The 24,844-nt window shown below is 34.2% G+C and overlaps 1 protein-coding gene across 1 annotated transcript in view; it reads right to left on the bottom strand.

The window, feature by feature from the left end:
- WDR27 (WD repeat domain 27) overlaps window positions 1-24,844 on the bottom strand; it is a 111,210-nt gene that overhangs the window by 75,211 nt on the left and 11,155 nt on the right. The window contains exons 9-18 of the mRNA XM_071807302.1: window positions 23,032-23,135; window positions 22,506-22,573; window positions 21,445-21,578; window positions 19,985-20,061; window positions 18,283-18,361; window positions 17,675-17,746; window positions 16,365-16,468; window positions 13,434-13,523; window positions 8,894-9,015; window positions 7,492-7,625 (exon numbers count right to left, since the gene is read on the bottom strand). Of these exons, the coding sequence (XP_071663403.1) occupies window positions 7,492-7,625; window positions 8,894-9,015; window positions 13,434-13,523; window positions 16,365-16,468; window positions 17,675-17,746; window positions 18,283-18,361; window positions 19,985-20,061; window positions 21,445-21,578; window positions 22,506-22,573; window positions 23,032-23,135 (984 nt within the window). The remainder of the gene's footprint in view (window positions 1-7,491; window positions 7,626-8,893; window positions 9,016-13,433; window positions 13,524-16,364; window positions 16,469-17,674; window positions 17,747-18,282; window positions 18,362-19,984; window positions 20,062-21,444; window positions 21,579-22,505; window positions 22,574-23,031; window positions 23,136-24,844) is intronic.

Genomic DNA, 24,844 nt, shown 5'->3' with positions numbered 1-24,844 from the left:
TCTAAATGCAAATACTTCTACGCAGTAAAATAATTCCAATGTAACTGTGTTATACTTCCATTTTAGCATGTCTAAAATTGTCTAATGACAATACAAAAGTCCAAGTATGACACACTTGTTGGAATAATTACTGTTTCTTGCTAAAAACTTGCAAAAGATAAATCATTTGACAAAAGAAATATGTTCATTGGCCTGATCAGTTCAAAAGAAAAGTGCTCAACAATTTGCTTTTGCCTTTCTTTGTCATTCTCAAACAACGATCTGCTGAGCTTTTCCAGGTAGATGTTAGAGCTACTTCAACACTGATGGTGAAGCAGATGGCAAAATAGAGTGTTTTGCAATTCAATCCAATAAGTTTTTTATTATTTCCAGAGTATTTCATTCAAGTAAACTACAAAAATAAACTGTTCTACACTTCAGGAACAAGTGCTTTATTTCCATTTTTGGGTAAAGATATCCCAGCTAATTTTGAGTAAGCTGAGATAACAAGGGCAAGTGTAGAGTCTTACATCTGGGCAGGAACAACCCCAGGTTCCAGTATAAGTCGGGGAATGACCTATTAGAGAGCAGTGTAGGAGAAAGGGACATGGAGGTCCTGGTGGACAGCAGGATGACCATGAGCCAGCACTGTGCCCTTGTGGCCAAGAAGGCCAGCGGCATCCTGGGGTGTATTAGAAGGGGGGTGGTTAGTAGATCGAGACAGGTTCTCCTTCCCCTCTATTCTGCCCTGGTGTGACCACACCTGGAATATTGTGTCCAGTTCTGGGCCCTTCAGTTCAAGAAGGACAGGGAGAGAGTCCAGTACAGGGCAACAAAGATGATGGAGTAGAGCATCTCCCATATGACGAAAGGCTGACAGAGCCGGGTCTCTTTAGTTTGGAGAAGAGGAGACTGAGGGGTGACCTCATTAATGTTTATAAATATATAAAGGGTGAGTGTCACGAGGATGGAGCCAGGCTCTTCTCGGTGACGACCAATGGTAAGACAAGGGGTAATGAGTTCAAACTGGAATACAAGAGGTTCCACTTAAATTTGGGAAGAAACTTCTTCTCAGTGAGGGTGACAGAGCACTGGAACAGGCTGCCCAGGAGGGTTGTGGAGTCTCCTACTCTGGAGACATTCAAAACCCGCCTGGACACATTCCTGTGTAACCTCATCTAGGTGTTCCTGCTCCAGCGGGGGGATTGGACTTGATGATCTTTCGAGGTCCCTTTCAATCCCTAACATTCTGTGATTCTGTGATTAATTTACACCAGAGCCATTGTCCAATAGATGTTTAAATTTATAGAAAAACTGGAAAATATCTTAAATAATTAAGGAATTTCAGTCCTTTAGAATACCAAATATACTCCCCCATTATTGAAAACTCTGGGTTTGACAAATTTTCATAAAATGTTTATAACAGATACACAGTGCTGCTTTATTTGGCAATGGATCTTTCGAGGTCCCTTCCAATCCCTAACATTCTGTGATTCTGTGATAATAGGAACAATCTAATGAAGGCAGCATGAAGCTTCTTCTGGTCCAATTTGCTCTGCTGAAAGAGGTTTACTGAGACAGTTAGGTTGCTCCCAAATGCAAGAACAATTGTTTTGAGTTAGTTGAAGTATTTCTTTTCTACAATGCAGTCTACTACATACTTAAATGCCTCACAGACTGTAATCCAGATAGAATCTCACCTAGAAAGCAAATCTTCAACCAACACAGTAAACTGAGATTCATAAAAAACAAGTTAGGACAAAACTGTAACAGGGAAAAAATAATAGAGCAAGAGTACCCATTAGCAAAGAGGTATTTTAGCATATTTAAGACCTTATCTTTTCTGGACACAATGCATTTGCCACATGTCCTATACACTTTTAATAATTCAAAGTGCAAGTGAACTTAAACTCAGACAGACTTTGTGGACACACTGAGCTGGATGCTGTACATTACTTCTTGTCTGTTAGAGATTAAAGTCTATATAACAATTTGGGTTACCTTTTTATTGCTTTAATAATACATCCATAAACTAAGAATTAACAGATAACATAGAAGGCAGGTAATCAGATTGTAGAAGAAAGGTATTTTGTAATTCAAACAAAAGATATAAACTTAAATGCTACTCACTTGTAATATATAAGAACAGAATTTGAGAAAAAAAAGTATGTGAAACATAAGCAAAAGTGCACAATCTACAGTTCAATTTCAAAATAATAGAAAAGATTGTTATATATCTTACAAAGGGTTTGTTGAAGAATTAATCAGAGGAATTAATCCAGTAAAGGTCAGAAGGTGTTGTAATGTTTATCAAGACAAAGGCATGAAGAGCACACAAAGAGAAGCTTTTTAGATTGTTGAAAGATATTACAATCTGTCAGTAAGAGGGTGCATTCAATAAAGTAACTGTGCTTTCGTCTGCAGAACATCAACAGATTTCTGTCAATACAAGGGTTACTTCATTAAAAAAAAATATTTTTTATATATATATATATATATATATATGTGTGTGTGTGTGTATATATGTTCTACACTTCAGGAACAAGTGCTTTATTTCCATTTTTGGGTAAAGATATCCCAGCTAATTTTGAGTAAGCTGAGATAACAAGGGCAAGTATAGAGTCTTACATCTGGGCAGGAACAACCCCAGGTTCCAGTATATATATATATATACACACACACACACACACACATATATATATATATATATATGACAAGAAATCTCCAAAAGGAAAGAAAAAATATTTTTATTTTCCTACCAGAAGCAAATTCTGAAAATAAAGCTATATACAACCAGGTTAAGAATTCCATCTCAGGTCTGAGCACTTTCAATAGATAAATTTGACAGTCTGCCATTAGCAAAGCTAGTTCCTTTTTTGCAGGATTTCAAATAAGAATGCACTGTTACAGACAATTGTGAAGTTGTTTTCATCTATTACAAAACACTACATGCCCCAGAAAATGCTGCACAGATGAAGGCCAAGATTGTGAAGTGAACACAGGCAAAATTCCACCTCACAAGTCAACTGGGGAGGCTACTGTGGCACAAATGTGTCCTAAAAATTGTCTAGATTAGACCAGCACTTCCTCAAGCCACAAAATAGCTTGTGACTGGGGCAAAAAAAAATGGATGACCAGTATCTTCTTACCAAATTTTTTCTAGGTCTGCAATTCTATACATGGCACATAATCTCAGCTGACAATCTTATAGATCAGGTATACAAATAAAAACACGTTAGGGTTGATACACTCAAAACTGCAATTCTGTCTTCCTTTGATCCCTTCAGTCATTAGAATTCTGGAAACAGTGTAAATGACTAATCTCTGCAATCTCTTGTATCCCACATACTTTGGACATGTAATCATTTTCAGGGAATATATTTACAGAAAATAGTTATTTTCAGGAGACTGGTATAGCTTCAGAAACAAAATATAAAACCAGATTCCAAGATACAAATACTTCCTGCAATGGTTGCAGAGACTGATATATCTGCTTTTCAGCAGATTTGAAGTCCTTTGCTGAAATAATTTTTCAGGAGACCCCGGTAAAGTAGAAACATTTTGTTGACAGATAAAAAACTTCAATGTTTGAAAATGTGTTATTATGCTAAAATCAGAAGATGCATAGGCACCTGAAAAAAAACTCTCAAAATCCCCCAAAAAACAGCTTGATGCAGATCTGACACTGGAAGTTTTAAGGAAAATGGTTGCACATGGCAAAGTCAAAACTAAGTGACAGACCACAAACATCATCAGTATAACAGATCATAAAGTGTCAGGCTATTACAAACATGTTTGTATGCACTGTAAAAAGTAACCTTCAAACAGAAGTCCCATTATACATTTCCAGACACGGGTTAACTTCAGTAAAATAAAAAAATCAGTTACATGAAAAGGAAAATCACCACTTAATATGCTAGAATGCTTAGAATTTATCATAACTGAAAAAATTCCGTCTTACACTACAGAGAGTAGATGTCATTCACTCACACCATGTAATGAATCTTAGACGTAGGAAAAGATAAGGATGAGAAAATGTAAAGCATTTTGAGATGGTTACTGTTAGAATGATGTTAGAATTCATCTTACAACTTATGTGCTGCTCATCTAGTTTCCGTTCTTTTCCTGATAAAAAACAGTTTGAAGTTGATTGATCTAATGCTAAAGCTCAAAGGAACCAAGCTTAGAATATTCTTAGTGTCATACTGCTGAATCAGCTCTTTGTAGCCCATTTACTTCAAAAGTTTAAACTGGCTTAAAGTGGTTTGCATTAACTTTCCACAAATAACCTGCAATGAACACTCACCTTTATATCATTAGCATGCTAAATTCTAAACCCACTTTGCTCTGTCCATCTAGAATATGTTCTGGTATAGATTCCCATTTAATTACAGTAGATATTTTACTATTACTTCCCTTACTGCATTTATTTTTGGTAAAACCAATTGCTAAAGAAAATGTCTTTAAAAGGTACTGTTTCTGCTAATGGAACACAATTTTCTCCATTTTAAAGTGCTTTCAAATCACTTATTCTGACCTTTAAAACACATTAGATTATGAAAATGAGATAACAACCCATAGGTGTTTTGTTCTGCTCAAATTCTTATGTGAATTAAAAGTAAAAAATAACTAACTAACTAAATAAATAAAATTCAATTTAAAAACACTTAGTAGCAAATAGTAACACTTCGTACCAGCATGCGTAGCTGTTGGTGAGAGTAGAAATTCAATAGTTGGTAATTTTGGAGAATGCAAAGAAAATTGTTTAGGTTGTGAGTCATTTTGAGATTAATCATAGAAGCAGAAGTCTGGACATCTGTACCCTATTCCCAGAACTACAATAAATCTCCTCTGTGACATTTTTAAATAAGGATATATTTAAATAAGTGAATAAGAAATATAATGTTCTTTTTTCTTATTTCCATTTCTCAGTTTCACCTTTAAAACTGAACAAAGATTTAACAATTGAATTAAGTTGCTGTGCTGCTTAGTTAATTAATACTTATGGGGAGTTCTTTGAAACTTCTGCACAAAGAAACAGTTAAATGATTTGTCATTGTACTGTCTTCACCTCTGAAACACAGTAGCAATATATTGGTAAGCGAGACTGCATTGCCATGCCCTTTCAATTAAGGGTATAAAGCATCTTCTTGAATCAGTTTCATTCAAGCATTCTTCCAAACTCAACTCAGAAGGCAGAATGAGAGAGTTGAGAGAAACTAAAGGAATAATACAGTGTTCCATAAAAGAAAGAAATGCTGGGAAATGAACTGGAGAGAAAATGTTTAAAGCAAATTGACCTTTAATACATTTTTTTTAAAGAGAGAAAATAGATATATAGATATATAGATGAGATAGAGATGATGGAGATGAGATAGAGGCCTCAGAAAGGTTTGTGGATTTGTTGTAATGACTGCAATTGTGTGTTTGGTATTTTGGCATTACACCAATATCCCAGAGAGCCTAATGGCATACTTTTGAGTTAGTGTTAGTGCATCAAGAAATACTGAGAGCATGGCAATAACAAAATGCTGCTATAAGCACAACCCTAGATACATACTTTAAAAGCTTTAAATGAGGATATTATTATATACATTTCTAACAAAGCAATTGGAACAATACAGAACACCATAGCAGTTCAGTTCCTCAGTCCTCGCAAAAGTGCTTGAGTGGGATCTACAATTACATAAAGTTCCATACTACCTTTAGTTTCTAAATTAACTAGCTTAAACGTAGTTCAGATGAGTCTTGCACAACAGTAATGGCAGTATGGATTTTCTTCAGATTATTGGACACTTTCCTCTGAGAGGCATGGGTATTTGTAGGAAAAAAAAAAAAAAAAGTAAAAAAGGAGGTATCTGGAGACAGTACGTTATATACCACAATGGAAGGTCCTTATTAAAGCCTGAGTCCTACAAATAGATGGGAAAACTGTTTTTAACTAAATCTTGAAACTGAAAAATAATCAGAGGAGGGAAGGATCTAAACGATCAGAATGGTTTTTTCCATCTTCTTTTTCTAAGTTCCTCCACAATTGCCTGTATAATTTTAAGAGTTAAGAATGGTGTGAGAGAAGCAGTTGCCTGCCTTGGTTTGCAAATATTACTTCTTTATACTATAATAGATATCAGGCAAAACTGGGAACAGGAATCACTTGTCCTGCCTTCCAGGTTCTTCCTCTACTTTTGCTAAAGGGTGAGGGCTTCAGAACATAAGATCTCTGTAGAAGCAGTTATGAGAAAAGAAAGTCAATGGGGGGGGGCAGAAATACTTTCAAAAGAACTTGTGCCTGTATTTCAGTATTTTATTTTCATTTTATTCTACTAGTTTTACCTTCCTAAGTTAATGTATATACTATAAAATTAAAGCAGGAAATTTTGTATTCCTCTGTATTTACTTTTCCAGTCTGCTCACTTTATTCCTATTCCAAATAGAGTATATGGCAATAATAATAAGAGCCATAACAACACCCTCCATATGGAAAGTGAAGTATCAGAAATGACAGTGGATTAACTGTAAAACCAAGTAAGTGACTGAAAAGCACAATTAATGCACCATTTTGAAAAACTTTTAAACAGATCTTAGATGATAATCCGTCAGTTGCATTTTCAAGTAAGAAGGAATCTCTGTTCTTTAAAAAGTGTATTTTAAAGAAGTGATATATTTTGGTACGTTTTTCTCCTTTTGTTTTCTGTATGATCACTTAAAGTTTCAGCAAAGTTCCAACTACCAGGTTCATGTCTCAATCCAGGAAAGAACTCCTGTTCAAAAACATACTTAAGCCTGTGCTTAAGAAAATAGGCTACTTTTCCCCATTTAAGGATGAAGCCCAGTGCTGTTTACTATCATGAACTGACAGAACACACCATTCACAATACCGGCTAATAGACTTCAATGTTGTAACATTAATTGTTTGCTCTTCCACTCAAAATCTAAACTCATAACATGCTAACCAGAATAGTATTAATAATACGTGCATGAAGAATGCCTAACAATGAAGAAACACAAGGACTAAATAGGGTAATAATTAATTAGATGCAATATAATAGTTGGAAAGTCAATGAAAATCATGAAAGTGATCTAATTCCATTTGATAGAGAAGGAAAAAAGTCACAGAAAGTTAAGAGTCTCTGAAAGAAAAAGTATTTAGAATATTCCCACAAAAGGAAGATTTCCTACAGTTATTCAAACATAACTCAAGACATTAATGCACACTGAGATGTAAACAGGCAGAAGGGAAAGCTCAGGAGGTCCCAAATGGTAACAGTAGTAGTAAAACACTATTTGCAGTAGTTAAGGTATGCGCTATAAAAAAATATTTGACATTTTCTTTTTTTTTTCTTATTATGCCAGAACAAAGGTATTTTTACAATTAGCTTTTACTATTTGTTCCTTTTTTTTTTTTTTTCTTTTGTAATATTCTCACCCCCCAGACTACCTCAACACCCACAAAATTCCAGGTCAAACAGTACAAGTACTTTCACTTCTCTGTTAATGAGGAATTGTACTCACCGTTTGAGGTCGTCCTTCGTTGTGTCTATGTGGAAACGTAATAGATGAAATTCGGCTCCACAACACAGCAATATAAATGTATCTATAAAATAAAACTGTGCAAAGCGTACAGTCTTCTGGAACTTTTCTTTGCCCTGAAATGCAAAGACAATTATTAAGAATGGATTCTGAGATAACAAATATTTATTCAGAGATTCCTGGTGTTAAGGTGTCATCTCCCTGTTATCTTGATGATATGCCAGATGCTTAGCTTACTTTGTAGTGGGTTTACCTATTTTTGACATCTATTAATCTCAAAATAAATTCTTCAATTGATTTAGATTAGTTGGCAGTAAAGTTAAAAGTATCTGTAGTCAATTGAATCTAATACAATCTAGCTTCATACTTCAAACTTTCATTTGAATTGAGTAGCCTATAAAGTCAAGCAGAGCTGAGCCAACAAAAATAGAATACACAGAGCAGACAATAAAACAAAAGCTTCCAGACATGCCTACTAGTTTTGTCTACCAAGGTTGTTTTTTTTTAATTTTCATAAATTATCATGATAAAATCATGCATATACCTCATCTCAAAGGATATTCTGGACAATTAGCAAAACTGAAGGGAGGATAGTTTCCACGAACAGGAGAACCCCAGAGTGGCCATGGTCTCAAGCTCATATTAAGTATAGCAGGAGTATGGGAACACACTCTAATAGGGAAAATTTAAATCTTTCCACTGCGGTCATGCATAGAACTGAAGTATATTTAGAGAATGAGTGGCACTGGTATAAATTTTATGGTAAAGTTCTCCTACTTCAGGGAACATAAGGGGAAGAAATCAAAACAGGATGCTGGATAATCAAGTGGTCAAGCCATGAAAAGGCATCTCAGGTTTCTGTATACAACACTGCAACAAATCCAATAGCAAAGGATAGAAAGCTTTGCACCTCTGAAAGATTGGACTTCTCGTACAATCTTACCTTAGTACAACCTGGTTTTGTTAGTTTGCCTCTGGGCTTGCAGAAGTGTGGGGCAATCATTTAAATTAAAAACAGACATTGCTGAGCCTAGCACAATATCCACTACTTCTCACTTAACAACTGCCCCAATTGTAAAAGATGAGAAAACTTAACCCCACAAATTTCTGGAATTGAACCATATGTGATCAAAAATGTAGGAAAGCAACAAATGTTGTTTAATCCATCATGGTCCCTCAAACAAGTGGCACTATCAATGCAGATAAGTTTCTCTGCAATTAAACCTACATGTTCTCCATTTCTAAGTACATCCTATGCAGATCATAGTATTAGTTGGAATCACCACCACTCAATAGCTCTGAAAATCAGGCTCTTAAAATGGCAGTAGATGAAAGTGCAAAACAGTGTCCTCTATGAACCAAACTGACAGAAGTTTCTAATTACCAGAATTAGGACAGATTCATTATTGCAGACTGACCAGACCCTTAAAGTTCTGTCTTCTGATGCAGAAACTAAGAACTTCTTGTCATGACTCCATCCAACAGAGTTAACTGCACCATCATGACCTAATAAAAATAATAATAATGCATTTATACATTTCTCCAGATTTAAGCTTCTACCAAAAAATCCAGACTTTTTCAGTTTTGTGTCACAGAGTTAAAAACAAGATTAGAAATTTACAAAGAAATTCAAAATCCAAAAAACATCATGCAGAAACTAAAATTATTAATTTGGTCTGTAATTATATTGATGCTGATCAAAAAGGTCAAAAACCAATAAACTATGTCACACAAATTTAACAAACTTTGGTCCATTTTAGTCTAATGAAGTCTGATGAATTTCACCTGGCCTTAAGACATTTAAAGTTCTTATGCTGCCCTCTTGTGCACATTTTCTCTTTAATCAACTGAAGTTTTATATAAAAATAGAATGATTGCTTTAAATTATGGGAAGGCCAGTCAATTTATCTCTGCAACTAATACCTTTTATGATAGCATATATCTACAAAAAGGCTTATAAACAAGATATTTAAATTCCTAGTAACCAAACACCTGTAGAATTTTCACCAGAAAACTGCATAGTTAGTGGATAAGTACATATTTAAGTACTATACACAAAGATTTATTTGGAGGCTTTTGTTATGTAAAACTATTTGGAAGCCTTGAATTATCTTCGTTAGAGAGAAAACAAAACAAAAACAAAAAACACCACCAGAATTTATGCAACAGTTTTCCAAAGTGGTAAGGAACATAAGAAACTTTAGGAAAAGCTGAGGCTTGGAAAATTCGAAAGGACATGCAAAAAGCTTAAGAATGTCTACGCTTCAGGTCCCCTAATCGCAAAGCACAGTGAAGGAGATGCCAGCTGGCTTGCAAGAGACCAGTAAGCTACAAAACAACCATTATTCAGGGTTCCCCAGTCCTGAGCACACTGAGAAGGATAGCAGCCTGTTTTGTAAAAAGACTTCTTCAAAACAGGCCATGCTGGCTGTAACTCTTGTAAAGCTGGTCAGTATTACCTGCACTTCACTATAGGACACAGACACCTGGAAAATCAACAGTGAAGATGAATGCAGAACTACTTAAAATTGTAACTGCACTTCAGGGAACAAAACTGAATTAATTAGGCTTACAGCAAAATCACTGTTATCACTATTTTCTGATAGTGCATTATAAAAATATGATATTTTATATATTCAGATGTTAATGCTGCCTTGAAATTGAATTTTTTTTAACAGACTAGATATCATTGCCATTTCTTGAAAAAGGAAATTTTTACATTACCATTGACTGCAGTTCTGAATTAAGAATAGTGCATCATGGTTTTTAATGAAAATACATTTTTTGACACTTCAAAACCAAAAGCATCTAAAGTAGAAAGTAAATAGGTGATTTCATGATAATCTGAACTGTACAGAAGAACTACATGAATGAAATAAGCACATAACTGATGATTTGCAGTTCTTACTCCCCTAAATACAGTATCTGACAGTTTCACATTTAGATTGCTTTTGAAAAGAACCACATGCACAGGTTGTGTTCTTACACTACCTAAAGAGCCTGAAGTAGAATGTCGTTTACACTTGTTTTCAGACCGTGGATTATAAAAGAACACATAGAATAAAGAATGAAAGGTATCAATGAAACAAATTAGATAACAGTGCAAAGCCTAAGAAAACTAACAGAACAAAGTCAAACGGCCAAAGAACAATTTAGTAAAGAATCATATTTTTTTAAATCAAGACAAAGAACTAGTATCACACACAGTATCACACAGTATGTTTGGGATTGGAAGTGACCTCAAAAGATCATCTAGTCCAATCCCCCTGCTGGAGCAGGAACGCCTAGGTGAGGTCGCACAGGAATGTGTCCAGGCGGGCTTTGAATGTCTCCAAAGAAGGAGACTCCACAACCTCCCTGGGTAGCCTGTTCCAGTGCTCTGTTACCCTCACTGAGAAGAAGTTCTTTCTCAAATTTAAGTGGAACCTCTTGTGTTCCAGCTTGATCCCATTGCCCCTTGTCCTATCATTGTTTGCCACTGAGAAGAGCCTGGCTCCATCCTCGTGGCACTCACCCTTTATATATTTATAAACATTAATAAGGTCACCCCTCAGTCTCCTCTTCTCCAAACTAAAGAGCCCCAGCTCCCTCAGCCTTTCTTCATAAGGGAGGTGCTCCACTCCCTTAATCATCTTTGTTGCCCTACGCTGGACCCTCTCCAGCAGTTCCCTGTCCTCCTTGAACTGAGGGGCCCAGAACTGGACACAATAGTCCAGATGGGGTCTCACCATGGCGGAGTAGAGGGGAAGGAGGACCTCTCTCGATCTACTGATCACCCCCCTTGTAATACACCCGAGGATGCCATTGGCCTTCCTGGCCACAAGGGCACAGTGCTGGCTCATGGTCATAGTACTTGACACCTTGACTACTGGCACCAGAAAAATTTTTTCTGTAGTATCGTGAAGTTTAATGCAGGTCACTCTACTCATCACAATAAATTAGCCTGCATTTGCAGAGTACTGCAGTATTTTAGGTGGCTCTGAACGCTGAAACATCTTATAAACTCATAATACTTAATAACAGATGCAACAAAGTCAATGAATTTAGTATCTTCCCATGAGACAAAACGAAAATAAAACCCAGCTATTACCACTCCAAAAATCAATGAAGCCTGCATAAAACCAAACTTCAGTGAAACAAACATCCAAAAAATAGTATTTCACAGACTTGAAATCTCACTTTATGCGGCATATAATCTCTATATACATTCAAGTAAAAACACCTCACTTCTTGATAGTGGTTCACATAAAGAGAAGATGAATCTGCAATGCAAAAGACAAACTGCAAAGAATAGCTGCAGGACACGTAGTGTACAATGGTAATTTATAACCTCATGGAATAATTCTGCAACATTTATGTTCTATTTCACATTCAGAATAGCCCTGCTACCAAAACAAACAAACAAACAAACCCAAACAACAACAACAAAAGACCAACAAAATTTAAAGTTCTTGAAAATCATTTACATCTTAACTTCTTCAGATCACTTTAGAAAGGTCTGTTAATAATCTGAAGAAACACTGAATTCTTTGGGCACAAATCTGTTAAACTGTTGTGTGCAAAATACTGTATCATTATTTTTATAGATGTTTGTAATAAGTGAGGGAAGAAAATACAGAATTTTGATCACTTTTGGTTAACTCCATTTTTCAGAAATCCTGATCTTCCAAAACAATGTCAAATGTATCGCAGATACATAGGGTCCCTTTGAACAAAATTACTGCTTTTGTTCTAATACTACCTAAATAACAAAGTTATCTCAATAAACCTCAAAACACTATTCCTGCCCTCATTTTATGTGACTTGCACTATGAATTTGCTCAATTTAATCAGTGATACATAAAGAAAAATACTTTTTAATGTTTATGAACTCGCTATCACGGGAAAAAAAAAGACCTTGCTACCCTGCCCTCGAGGCATATTTTCATCGATTTCTTCACACAAAGAGGAAAATATCAGTAATGTTACCCCCATTAGTTGTCAGAATGCCACAGCTGTTTCCACAAAATACAATGAAAATTACTCAAAAAAAACCCCACTGTCCTGGTTTCAGGTGGGATAGAGTAAATTTTCTAATTTTCTTCCTAGTAGCTGGTATAGCACTGTGTTTTGGATTTAGAATGAGAAAAATGTTGATAATAGACTGACATTTTAGTTGTTGCTAAGTAGTCGAAGACTTTTCAGTTTCTCATGCCATGCCAGAAATCACTTATCAGAGTTTTTTACTTAGAAATCATTTTCTTAACCAACTTAATCTACTTTGACACTTGTTTAGGTCTGCTAGTAAATGACAGTCATCTTCCATTACAAACTTCCACAGTAAATCAGTCCAGCTACACGAATTTTAAATCATAACATTTACCATTATTAAAATTTCAACAGATAGTTCTAGTAGAAATTTAGAATTCATTTTTCTAAAGCTTATCTACAACACTAAGTAAGTATTTGCATGAATATTCACTTCTGCAGATATGGATTTTCCATAGGAATAGTCCCCTTTTTTTTTCAAACAGGTGTTCTTAGAAGTCCGAAGCTGCAAACCAATCACATTTGTTGCCAAGTCATTGCAGTCAATTTTTTAGCAATAATCTGTTACATCATGTTACTGCAATATACACAGGCACTATCATTACAGTATACTGACTTTATTAATTCTACTTAATGATTGTAATATATCATAACACATACACAATGCAGATTGCATATGTATCATACTATAATACATATGCAATACAGAATGCAATCTATATGGTGATACATCACTGTTTACCTTCCCAAAAACTGAGAAATGGGAAAATCTGACAGGCAGTTTAATTCTTTTCTACCCCATTCTTCTCAAGATGATGTAAGTGTAACCTAATTACTACGCCATTCTAGGTTAAACTCATACAGTATTTCTTTAATAATATAATTCATAAATTTACCTGAAAAAACATTATGTATATCAGTAAGATTGGAACTGAATATCAACACAGTCTTGTCAGCCAGGCCACAAGCCAGCTTCTCTCCATCCCCTGTAAGGAAAAGTGTCTAATGAAAACAAGGACCTTATATGCTGTTTCTTTTAATCATAAATATCACATATGCAATTGCAACAAAACACACACCAGTTATTAATTTCATATGTTTAACACATATTTTTATGAACACCACAAATGCATATTGCAGAATTTGATTGGAATTCGTACAAAATCCATTTCTTGTCCTGACATATTCTCAAAGCAGTTATTCATCACAAGTTAGAAGTTCACTTTTCACCAAAAAAAAGTGCTACAAAATTTAAGTGCAGAATTTTTTAGCATTTCAACCTATTTCCCTACACTCACTTTTTAGTATCTTCTTATTAACACTATATCACTTTCTCATACATACTAGAATAAAAGGCACATATTAGTAATTCTAGATCTCACTTCTTAAAGATGATTAATTCATTTCGTAAGGTAATTCTAAAATCTATCCAAGTGCAGTCAGATTGTTAATTTATATTGGTAATCAGTGGGGGCACAAAATGGTGGGATAGACTCACTATGTCTACATAACGGCAGTCATTTGTGAAATCTAACTGTTTGCTCAAAAACTTTTCCTGAAAAAATTACAATAATAAAGAGCAGATAAATCAGCCAATGGGGAAAAATATAAAGGAGGGCAGAGAAAGAGAAGATCGCAATAAAATTAAGGAAATGAAGTGCATTATTTAAATCAATGCTACTAGGTTCACTGTGAAAAGTATTTCAAAAGAGGTACCCTGGAACACCTCCTTCACAGAACTCCTGAGTATCTTTACAAAGGCAGAAGAAATAAACATCATGCTTGATTTCACCAGCAATAAACACTGCTATCTACTGTCCAAGTTACATTCATATTGCAGGTTCAGAATACTATGTTCCAAAGCACATTTTTCCTCATAATTTGGCAATATAAACCTATAAGAGATCCATATTTCTAATCTGAAAGTCATCTACTAAAAGTGAATTTTAAGTGGGACACACAATCGGGTAGACATATACATGCTAAGAAGAGGCATTCCAGAATCTCTTTTTCTGTTGCCAGTTATTAAATGCACTGGTACAATAAACTGGCAAAGAACTACTCTATAAAATATTTTTTATTTTATCTGACAAGCAATATTTCAGTTGACTTTACTCCAAGTAATAATAATTGCACATACTAAATAATGCTGTTAAATATTTTCATCACAAAAATAAATAGTCCTGGACAACATATTCCAAGATATATGTGTCTCACAGACTCAAAGGTGTGAAGTCCTTGAGCTAAAGGACAGTGGTCTTCTGCAGATTTCCTCCATTTTTCCTAAAGTTTTGACAGTATGTTTTCAGCATGAGATCTGATTGGCAAGTATATCAGGTAAGTGATAAAAGGTGAAATTCATACATACATAATTAACAATACATACAATTTCTTGTGCATAAAGAATGAGAAGAAATAATTTTCCACTGAATTTTGGAGTCTCGTTTAATGGATCATCATCTCAAATCCTGAAGAAAACTGTTTTCTAACAAAGCAACAAGCTGTAACACCTCTAATACTACAGAAGAATGTCTGATAAGTCCAAGAAGGTTTGCACTAACTCATTAATGCAGCTCTACAACTTAAGTTCTACTTAAATTTTCTATTCAATTTTCTTTCTGCTATGTTTAAAGATGCACAAGACCACTTGAAAGAGTGTTCCAAACTGCAATTCCAAGTTGCAAATTTGCAACAGAAAATGTACTCTAAAGCTAGGAACCATCTATTCAATAGAGACTACAACAATAACATAACTCTTTACAAGCTTACAATGATATGATATTTATTCCAAGGAAAAGAAACTCTGTAAGTATTGCCAAACCTTGTTTTCCTAAGTTGTCATTGTTTAAGCTTATGTGTGCACGTGTGAGAAAGACAAAGACAGAAGCAGAGATGTTCCTTCCTCAGAATAAGTAAAAGATGGCTTATACTTAAAATGTATCACCCAAACTATAGCAAAGCTTTTCTATGCTAAAAACGGACTTCTAGTTTTAAGTGTACGTAACATTCCTAGAAATAAGCTCTCTGCAACCAATTTCTTTTAGGAACCATAAAAATAATTACTTCCCATTCTCTAGGGAACACTTACAGCTGAAATATGTTTTAGAAAAGTTACTGATTGCATCTTATTATTTTTATTTCTTGAAGATGAAAGTTGCTCTCTTCCAAAAAATATGTATAAAGATATACATTTTTAAATACTTTGAAAATATTATGACTTGCAGAGTGTACAACGACATAATTATATATTTGGTAATATATTTGTTAGCTTATCTAAGAAGTTATTTCTGTATAATAACATTTATATGAGTTGGAAATCACTAAAACTTTCAGAAGACTCACTTGTTCAAAGCAGTTAAGAAAAATATCCTTCTCTGGATCATATGGAAGAATTTTTTTATATATATTTTCATATATAAAAAATGAATAGTCATTATATAAGAAATATTACTATTCTGATTCTTTTGAAACAGAACTTCAGGTCCTAATACACCCTAATGACACTAAGTAACTGTCTCAGAAAATAAATTCTCTAGTGAAAGAACTTGTTAGACTACTAATTTTCAAGTGGTAGTGGGAAAGCCACAAAATAAATCCAAAGGAAACAAGATATAAAATCCGAGAAGAATTAGAATACTTTTGAATAGGTGCTAGCAGCTTGAATGGTTTTGCAAGTTAAAAAATTATGAACAAACAGTACATGGTATTGCCAGGAAGTTTTCTGGGAATTTACCTAGTACCTCCATGGTCTTAACAATGCCTGTCACACAAATTGGTCTACATCTGCAGACTCACGGAACTGTACATTTTATAAAGCCTGTACATACCAGCATACTGAATGCAACAAATTGGAGTTGGTTTACATGTAACAGATATTTCTTTCTCATATTTGATTGGAGGATAACTTTCCAATGGATATTCCTTATTTTTACTTCAAATTAGGAAAAAAAGAGAAAGAGAAGAGAAATATTAAGATATCTAAACCAAGTATATTTTCATTTCAGTTATGAAATACATGTGCTTTTGGAGATATTCTAAACATCTTTACATAAATATTTCCTGGAAAACTTATATTAAATCCAACATGAGAAGATGAATGAATTTTAAATTGTCATACTTAAGTTACTCTTATCACCAACTGTTATGAATTCACGAGACCAATAATTAACATGGAATTGTACATAAGATCAAATTTAAGTTGTATACCTATCTAATAAAAGTATTTAAGAAAGAAAGCAAACTCCACATGGTTGTGACAACAACCAACATGAAGAATATCTCCATATATAAAAATAAGAATTACACCGGTCATCTATTTAAAAATATATTAAAAAATAAAGTGCTAACTAGCAGAGCAAACCAATCTATAAATCATCTCAAGTCCTTATCTAAGGCTTGTCTATGTGTGCAATGATTACAAAAATTGACTTTTGAGCTATTAAGTGTTTAAGAAAGAGTTCTTTAAAAGTAAAAAAATCATGGCATTAATCATGCTTTACTTTTATGTTTGTATTACAAAGAACAAAGACAGTCTATAATATTAATCAGAAAAAAAAATGTGTGTAATATTCCCATTTAACATAACATACAAATTCAGATGAAAGGCCAGCTCTAAAAAAGCATTTGTTCTTTTCTTTGTGTCTACAGCAATGATGAATCCACTGGTCAAATTGTACCATTACATATACTCTGATTAATTCCACCAGAGTAAGCTTGCATTATTTTAATATACCATGATTTTAGGGATGCATAAGGCACATGATCTGAAATCACTAAGTCTCACTGTGTCACATTCAGTTATTTTTCTGACTAGAGTTGCAGCTTAAGAATGTGTCGGGACTATGCCTCCAACCATACTTAGCACCTGCTCTTCTTTCTAGAAACAAAAATCTAAGAAAATAAATGTATATATTTTATTTTACATGTAAGACTTATGCAAATCTAATTGATAGTCTGATAATCTGAATCATTTGCTGCAGTCATTGTACAGCAAATTTACAAAGCCTTTTAGTTCCAATGATACTCCTAACTAAAAAGTTTCAATGAGACAAACAGCTACAAACCTTATTTCCAATAGAACTGTTTTTATCCTCATTTTAATTTGTTCTGCCTCTAATGGAGTTGCTACAATACCTACCGTTTACAACTGGCCTTCCACTTCGATACCTCATTTTTCTTCAGGTTAATATTTGGAGAAAACATAGTCATTCTACAAGAAACAACACAAACTCTCTTATAGGAAACATTAATGGTTGCATGAGAGAAATATTTTATTTCAAACAAAAAACAATCCTGCTTCCTTCTTACTATTTATGTCTACTAGTAACATCATAGGTAAGATAACGTACACATTGATGACAAGATAACTTTCTAATGATCTAATGCTCAAGTTTGCACCTAAGTTTTGCTCTCTGTGAGTTATTTGTTGGATAATGCATTCTAAAGGTCAAAATCCATTCATATAGAATCTTCAAACATTTCTTTCTGCAAGCTGAAGAAACAAGAAGAGTTTAATCGTATGGAAGAGAGAGCACATCTAATATGGATTTCAAAAGGAAGTTGGAAACTGACCAGGAGGTATGAAAATTCTGGTTTACAACGTCTTTTTAAAATTATTTCATTTGATAACATCATATCTGTTTTTCACAGGTGATTAATTTCACAATCATGAGACTATATGGCTCTATTATGTGACAAAATACCACACACTAATAAAACAGACAAAATAGTACTGTATATACTCACTGTGGTGCTACTGTATAACCTGATGACTTAATTTTATTATGGAAAAACAACGGCTGATCTTTCACCGTGCTTTTCACTCCTATAGCAAAATAATTTAATTTTCATTAAAATATTTGTTTCAACTTTATATTTTTACAATTAAGGTAGATACATAGTTAAGCTAGTAGAAATACTTGATGTCTCCTTACAAAACACACTGACAACCAATCACTCTAAAATAATGATTATTGAGAAAAGGAAAGAAATACAAACTGTTACATTGCATAACATCTTTCCTCCAGTAATATCGATGAGTAGGAACTTCTTTAAACTTTGAAGTAATAATAATATTGTTTTGAGCAACTCTTTTCATCATTCCTTCACAAATGTGTTTTGTAGTTGGCTATTTTATGCTTAGACTTCATAGGCAATAGCTACAACATATTCACATTCTATATTTGGATTATGGAATGCATCTAAAGATCATTAAAAAACTGGCTGGTGGGTGCACATAAATATTTGGTGTTGTACATGTTTTAAGTCATTAATAATGTCTCCACGCTAGTCTACTAAGAAGCCTGAGGGACAGCCTCCAGCCCAAAACTAAATATTAGCATTTCATATTAGCAGGCTAATTAAATAAGTTGTAAAGGGGGAAATCCTATTGGTATTCCCAGGGAAAACCTTCAGATGCATTGAGAGTGATCTTGTGGCCACATTTACCCATGCTGAGGATAGAAGCTCCTTTGACTCTGACCACTTATTCTTTATGTACCGATGAGGCAGAAAAAGATCCTTCCTGAAGAGCTCCCAGTACCACTTGCCATAAGAGATCATAGGATTTCCTTGCAGTACCTAATTCATCTGAGTGTGAGGTATCAGCAAAGGTAGTACTGGCATCAGTGCTGTGTGTGCAAAGAAGCCTGAAATTCTACCTAAAACACTCTAAATACATACTTGGAATATCACACAACACAAAAGAGATAAACTTTGGCAGTTTAATAGGTCCAACAAGTATCATATAGTAAAATATAGTAAAAATAGAATATTTGTACGTGTCTACAGCTATCAATATTCTAATAAATTTCCAAAAGAAAAGTTGATCATAAAAACATTATTTTGTAGGTATTTTTTGGACTTTGCTTTTCACTGTTGCTAAGCAAAGAAGCTACAAGTGCTCCAACAGAAACTGAAAGTCAGATTTTTTTTTTTTTTTAAACCATAGAACATCAAGGCAAAAATTAACTTCCTAAGCTTGCAGGTATTGACTATTCAGGACAATTAAATTAACCAAAACAGGTAATCAAAGTTAAAAAAGAAACAACAAATTATACAGAAAAATATATTGCATGCTATGGCAAAAGAATCACTTATAAAAAAATGTAAACATTTTACACTCTAACTCTTTGAAAATCCACAGAAAGTTCTCAGAGGATTGTTCTTTAAAGGAAAAAAAAAAAAAAAAACAACCACACCAAAAAAACACCAAAAAAACAAACCACCAAACCATATTACCATCATTTTCATTACAAATAAATATGTCGGATGTGAAATACTACTAAGAGTATAAAATTCTTCCTACTAAAATAAAAATATAATGTAACATATATTTAAAACAAAAATAGATATACTGACTTGTACTATACAGCAGCCAGGTGTGACTCAGTTACTGCTATTAGAAATATAAATTTATTAATTCATTTTAAGATTGATTCCTACTTACCAAGTCTTTTACTAGAAGGTTCTTTCAAATTTTTCTTTAAACCTTTACATAATGGAGAATTTGTCAATATAGAAGACCTAAGTTTTAAAACCAAGCACAAAAATTTATCAGCGCAATGGACCAAAGCATCGGATTAGGAAAAGTTGTCAAAACTTCTTTTAGCTATTTGTATGCATGTGTGTATGTATATGTGTGATACCAGTGAGATTTTCATAAATACAAATCATGCAGAGTGGATTAGTTATCTGCTCAAAAACCCAGCATCACAGACAAGCCTTGGCCCTGACTAGATTCACAGATCATTGCATTAAACTGTCAAATCTCATTTCTATTAATAATAACTGATTATTTTATTATAAACATGGAAATCAGCACTTCAGTGTATATTACAGGTTTTTTATTTTCTTCAACATGTCAGTGTTTTCCTGAGTCTGTTTAGCCTGGAGAAAAGGAGGCTGAGTGGAAACCTTATCGCTCTCTACAACTATGTGAAAGGACATTGTAGTGAGGAGGCTGTCTGTTTCTTCTTCCAAGTGACGAGTGACAGGAAAAGAGGAAATATCCTCCAGTTGCACCAGAGAAGGCTTAGATTTGGTATTAGGAAAAACTTCTTCACAGAGAGGGTTTTCAGGTATTGGAACAGGCTGCCCAGGGAAAGTGGTTGAGTCACCATCCCTGGAGGTATTTAAAAGATCTGTAGATGTGGTGGTTAGGCACACGGTTTAGCAGTGGACCTGGTAGTGTTACGTTAATGGTTGGGCTCAATGATCTTAAAGGTCTTTTCCCATTTAAATGATTCTAGGATTCTAACAATCTGGATGAAGGAGCAGAGTGTACCCTCATCATGTTTGCTGATGACAGAAAAATGAGAGGGGTTTCTGATACACAGAAGGTTGTGCTGCCATCCAGAGAGACATGCACCAGCTGGAGAAATGGGCTGACAGCAACCTCATAAAGTTCAACAAGGGGAAGTGAAAAGTCCTGCACCTGGGGAGGAACAACCAACCCCATGCATCAGTATATGGCTGTAAGAGAGACAGAGCCAGGCTCTGTGCTTGCTGTCTAAGGGGCAAAAACTGAAATACTGGAGGTACCATCTGAACACCAGGAAACACTTTTTTACTGTGAGGGTGGCTAAACAGTGGCATAGGTTGCCCAGAGAGGTTGTGGAGTCTCCCTGTCTGGAAATATTCAAAAGACATTTGGACATGGTGCTGGGTAACTGGCTCTAGGTGGCCCCGCTTGAGCAGGGAGGGTTGGACAAGATGACATGCAGAGATGTCTTACAATCTCAACCATTCTGTGACTCTGTGATTCCTCATGGAAAATGCACTCAATACACAAAAGCATGACAGGAAATCAGGTAAAATAAAACCATGTCAACAAATAGCACTGGCGTCAGGAAAACAAATGTGTGACCCAGCTCAGAGGAAAAAAAAACATTTAAAGTTATTCTGTACCTGGCAATAACTGATAGACTATTTTTATTTCCACATAGGAGAAAATCACTCTGCTGGGTTCTCACCAATGCAGCAAGGTTAACTTCCAACACAGAAGTCATATCTTCGAACATTGATGTGATCAAGCATAAAACCTGCAGCAATTATACCATAAAATAACATTCCACCTACTTCATAATTTAAGCTCCAACTCTGAAGTATTTATAATGGAAAATGAAATCACTTTGTGTCATTTATGAAAATTAGTCAAAAATTTCCACGGGTTTAGTCTTGCAGAGCAAGAAACGGTAAAATTGGTTAATGCTGTCCTTCAAAAATATGCTCATGTTGCTTAAATACATGTCTTAACAGAGTTCAGTACCTAACAGTCACAACAGACATATTTCTGCAGCAAGAGTTCTGAGAAAAGCAGCACATATGGAAGAAACATTGGCTTTGGAGACATGTTGAGAATATGCTAGAAACTGAATTTAAAGCAAAATCCTTCTTTAAAACAAACCACTTATATGTTAAATGTGTACAAAGACCTAGATTCAGCTCAGTTCTGTAGGAAAACTCTAGCATCAAATATGGATTATACAAACAAGAATGCCTTTCATTTCCTTAAAAAACACTTTTAGTGACTTTCCACAAATTTTCTCACAATTCAATTTGTTTTCACAGATTTCTTGGAAGGATTCAGAAGCAGTTCATAATAACATTTGTTTGAGAGACAAGGTCTAACAATGCTTATATCTTTTTTTCCTCGAAAAGATTGCCTCCGCTTCCCTAATAGTCATTCTTAACATTCAAATTACACATCAAACAGTATAAAGAGCAATTTGTCTTTTCCTTATTAATCACTTTGGACAGTACCTGAACTGTGAGAGCTTTAAAACCACACAGCTATTTAGACTAGTAGATTCCATAAAGAAGAATCAACCTTCTCCAGAGAAACTACTGTGTCATTCATACCAGAGCAAATGTATACATTAATCTGTTATGAAAATTCATAATTAATATTTATTGAACACAACTGGAAATGTAAACATTCATTAAAACAATGCTTACTGTATACTCACTTTTCCATTAACTGTCTTCCTTGCTAATGCACACGATCCAGCAAACCGAATGCTGAGTTCACTGTAATCTTAACCAAAAAGAACATAGTAATAAAATTGTATTTGCATTTCAAAAGAAAAAACTATCACTAAGATAGGAAAAATGAGTTGCTCATACTAATCTGACACCACCATAATTGCTGTCTTCAGTGTATATCTGCACAGTTTAAGCATGCATTGTAAAGTAGGAGTAGAATAATATTCTTTATACTTAACATTCAAACTGCAAAATCAGATAAACATTCATTGCTAGCCACTACAGAAATCTAGAGCTGACACATCTTCTGAAACAAGTCAACAAGAACACAAATTAATTACAAATTAAAAAAAAAAAAAAACAACAAAAAACAACCACACACAAAACAAAACAAAACCACTTGGTTTCTACTATATTCTGCTATTTCACAAACTAATTCTTATAGTATTTATATCAGATACAAAGGAAAGAAAACACATTATGGTATAGTCAGATATTTCATAATCATACCTTTGTAAGACAAAAAACCTTCTACTTCAAAGTTTGCCAGATTCACTATTAATAAGCCAGTAGAGCTTCCTATCCAAAAATAGCTAGCATTCAGGGAACAAGATCTATTGAAAAAAAAGCAGAAAAAAATTATCTGAGTATGATAAAGAAGCTTTTCTTATCACCATACAGGACACAGCAACTGGGGTTTTTTTTGTTTGTTTGTTGGGTTTTTTTTAAATATTCATTATCCAATACCAGTGCAACAATTAAAAAATACTCCTCCCCCAAAAAAAGTTACAATTACAGCATTTTTTAAAATCTGTAGCTCAAAGTAAAAGTTTTCAATCAAATTGTGAAGTTTTGAAAACTAAGAATGGAACATAATCCTTGATTTACATAAGTGCTCATGGCAAGTCTAAAACAGCATAGGAAATACTTTTCTTCCAAAATTACTGTGGTTTGTAACATCTGGGAGATGCTGTAAAAGCACTGTATACACAATGAGTAAATTCAAAGAAAGAGGCAAATCCACATATAGTCTCTACTTTTACCACTTGTAATATGAACACACAAAAAGCAGTTACATTTAAGGTGTGTTTGTACATAGTTAAAATACAAGAGAAAAAACAGCACAAACTAAGGGGAAAATAAATAACACTAGATAAGCCTGGAATGTCTGTCTCAGTCTGTGCTTAGTGGCAGTAGCATTGTAGTTAGGTAATGAAATCCAGCCTTTGCGAACACCAGAGAGTAGACCAACTGGTTACAATTTCAGTCAACACCCTCACAGAAGAAAAACCATAAGATGATAATAACAAAATAACCTTTGTCATTCTCAAACACTAAAAATGTTTTGGTGCCACAGTTAATAAAAATTGGCATTGACGTTTCAATAAATTTTCCAAATAAGAATGAGTAGACTTACTGATTTGATTTGTAAAGTCAGACTACAAGAGTTGAAGCAACGCTATGGAAAAATATGAAGCTGAAACTTGGCATGAAAAGAGTCACCACAGTGGCTTAATGCTTTATATACTTATATATATAAGTAAATATATATATAACAGAAACAGTCCAAAACTGAAGAAACAGATGAGGACAGACAGTTTCAGTTCTGGTTTGTGAGACTTCTGTGTGCTCTGTAGAGTTTTATTTGTGGTTTACATGTGTTCATGCATGGCAGTAATAGACTGATTTAATTAATTAATTCTTTGACTTATTTGTGAAGAAGTGGTCCTATCAAATTATTATGAACAATGGTATCAAGAGATAGATACAGGAAGTGATTTTACACCCACTTTACAATAGTAAAATGTCATCCACTATGATGAAATTACTCAACATCAAAAATCTTAGGAACATGTGAGACCCATAATTTTTTTCACATCAGTGTTTCAAAAATGTTTCATTGTTGCATTTCATTAAAAGCAAGAAAACTGGTAAATCAGACATTACTCAGGTGTTCAGACAAATCTGAACCACCTGCTAAAACAAACACATGGTAGTTTAAAAAGTAAACACATAAATACTTCTAAATACAAAACTCTAAAAATAAAAGATAATTGAACTGGATTAATAGTAAGAATTTAATGGTTATGGTTGTTTATAAGCAGAACAAAACCTCCAACCGTGATGCAATAGCTGAAAAGGTAAGTAATCCTTAAATGTACAATGCCAGGGAGTATCAGGTGGGAACTGGAAAGTGATGTTACCCCAATTCAGAAAATTATTTCAACTAAACTGCTGATGTGGATCATCTTCAGGCAACTATATCCAAAAAGGACATTGAAAAACAAATGAAATAGTTCAAAACCAAATGTTAAGAATGTTA

The sequence above is a fragment of the Patagioenas fasciata genome, chromosome 3 (assembly GCF_037038585.1).
Source record: "Patagioenas fasciata isolate bPatFas1 chromosome 3, bPatFas1.hap1, whole genome shotgun sequence".
NCBI classification, from domain to species: Eukaryota; Metazoa; Chordata; class Aves; order Columbiformes; family Columbidae; genus Patagioenas; species Patagioenas fasciata.
This window is presented reverse-complemented; position numbering and strand designations above follow the sequence as displayed.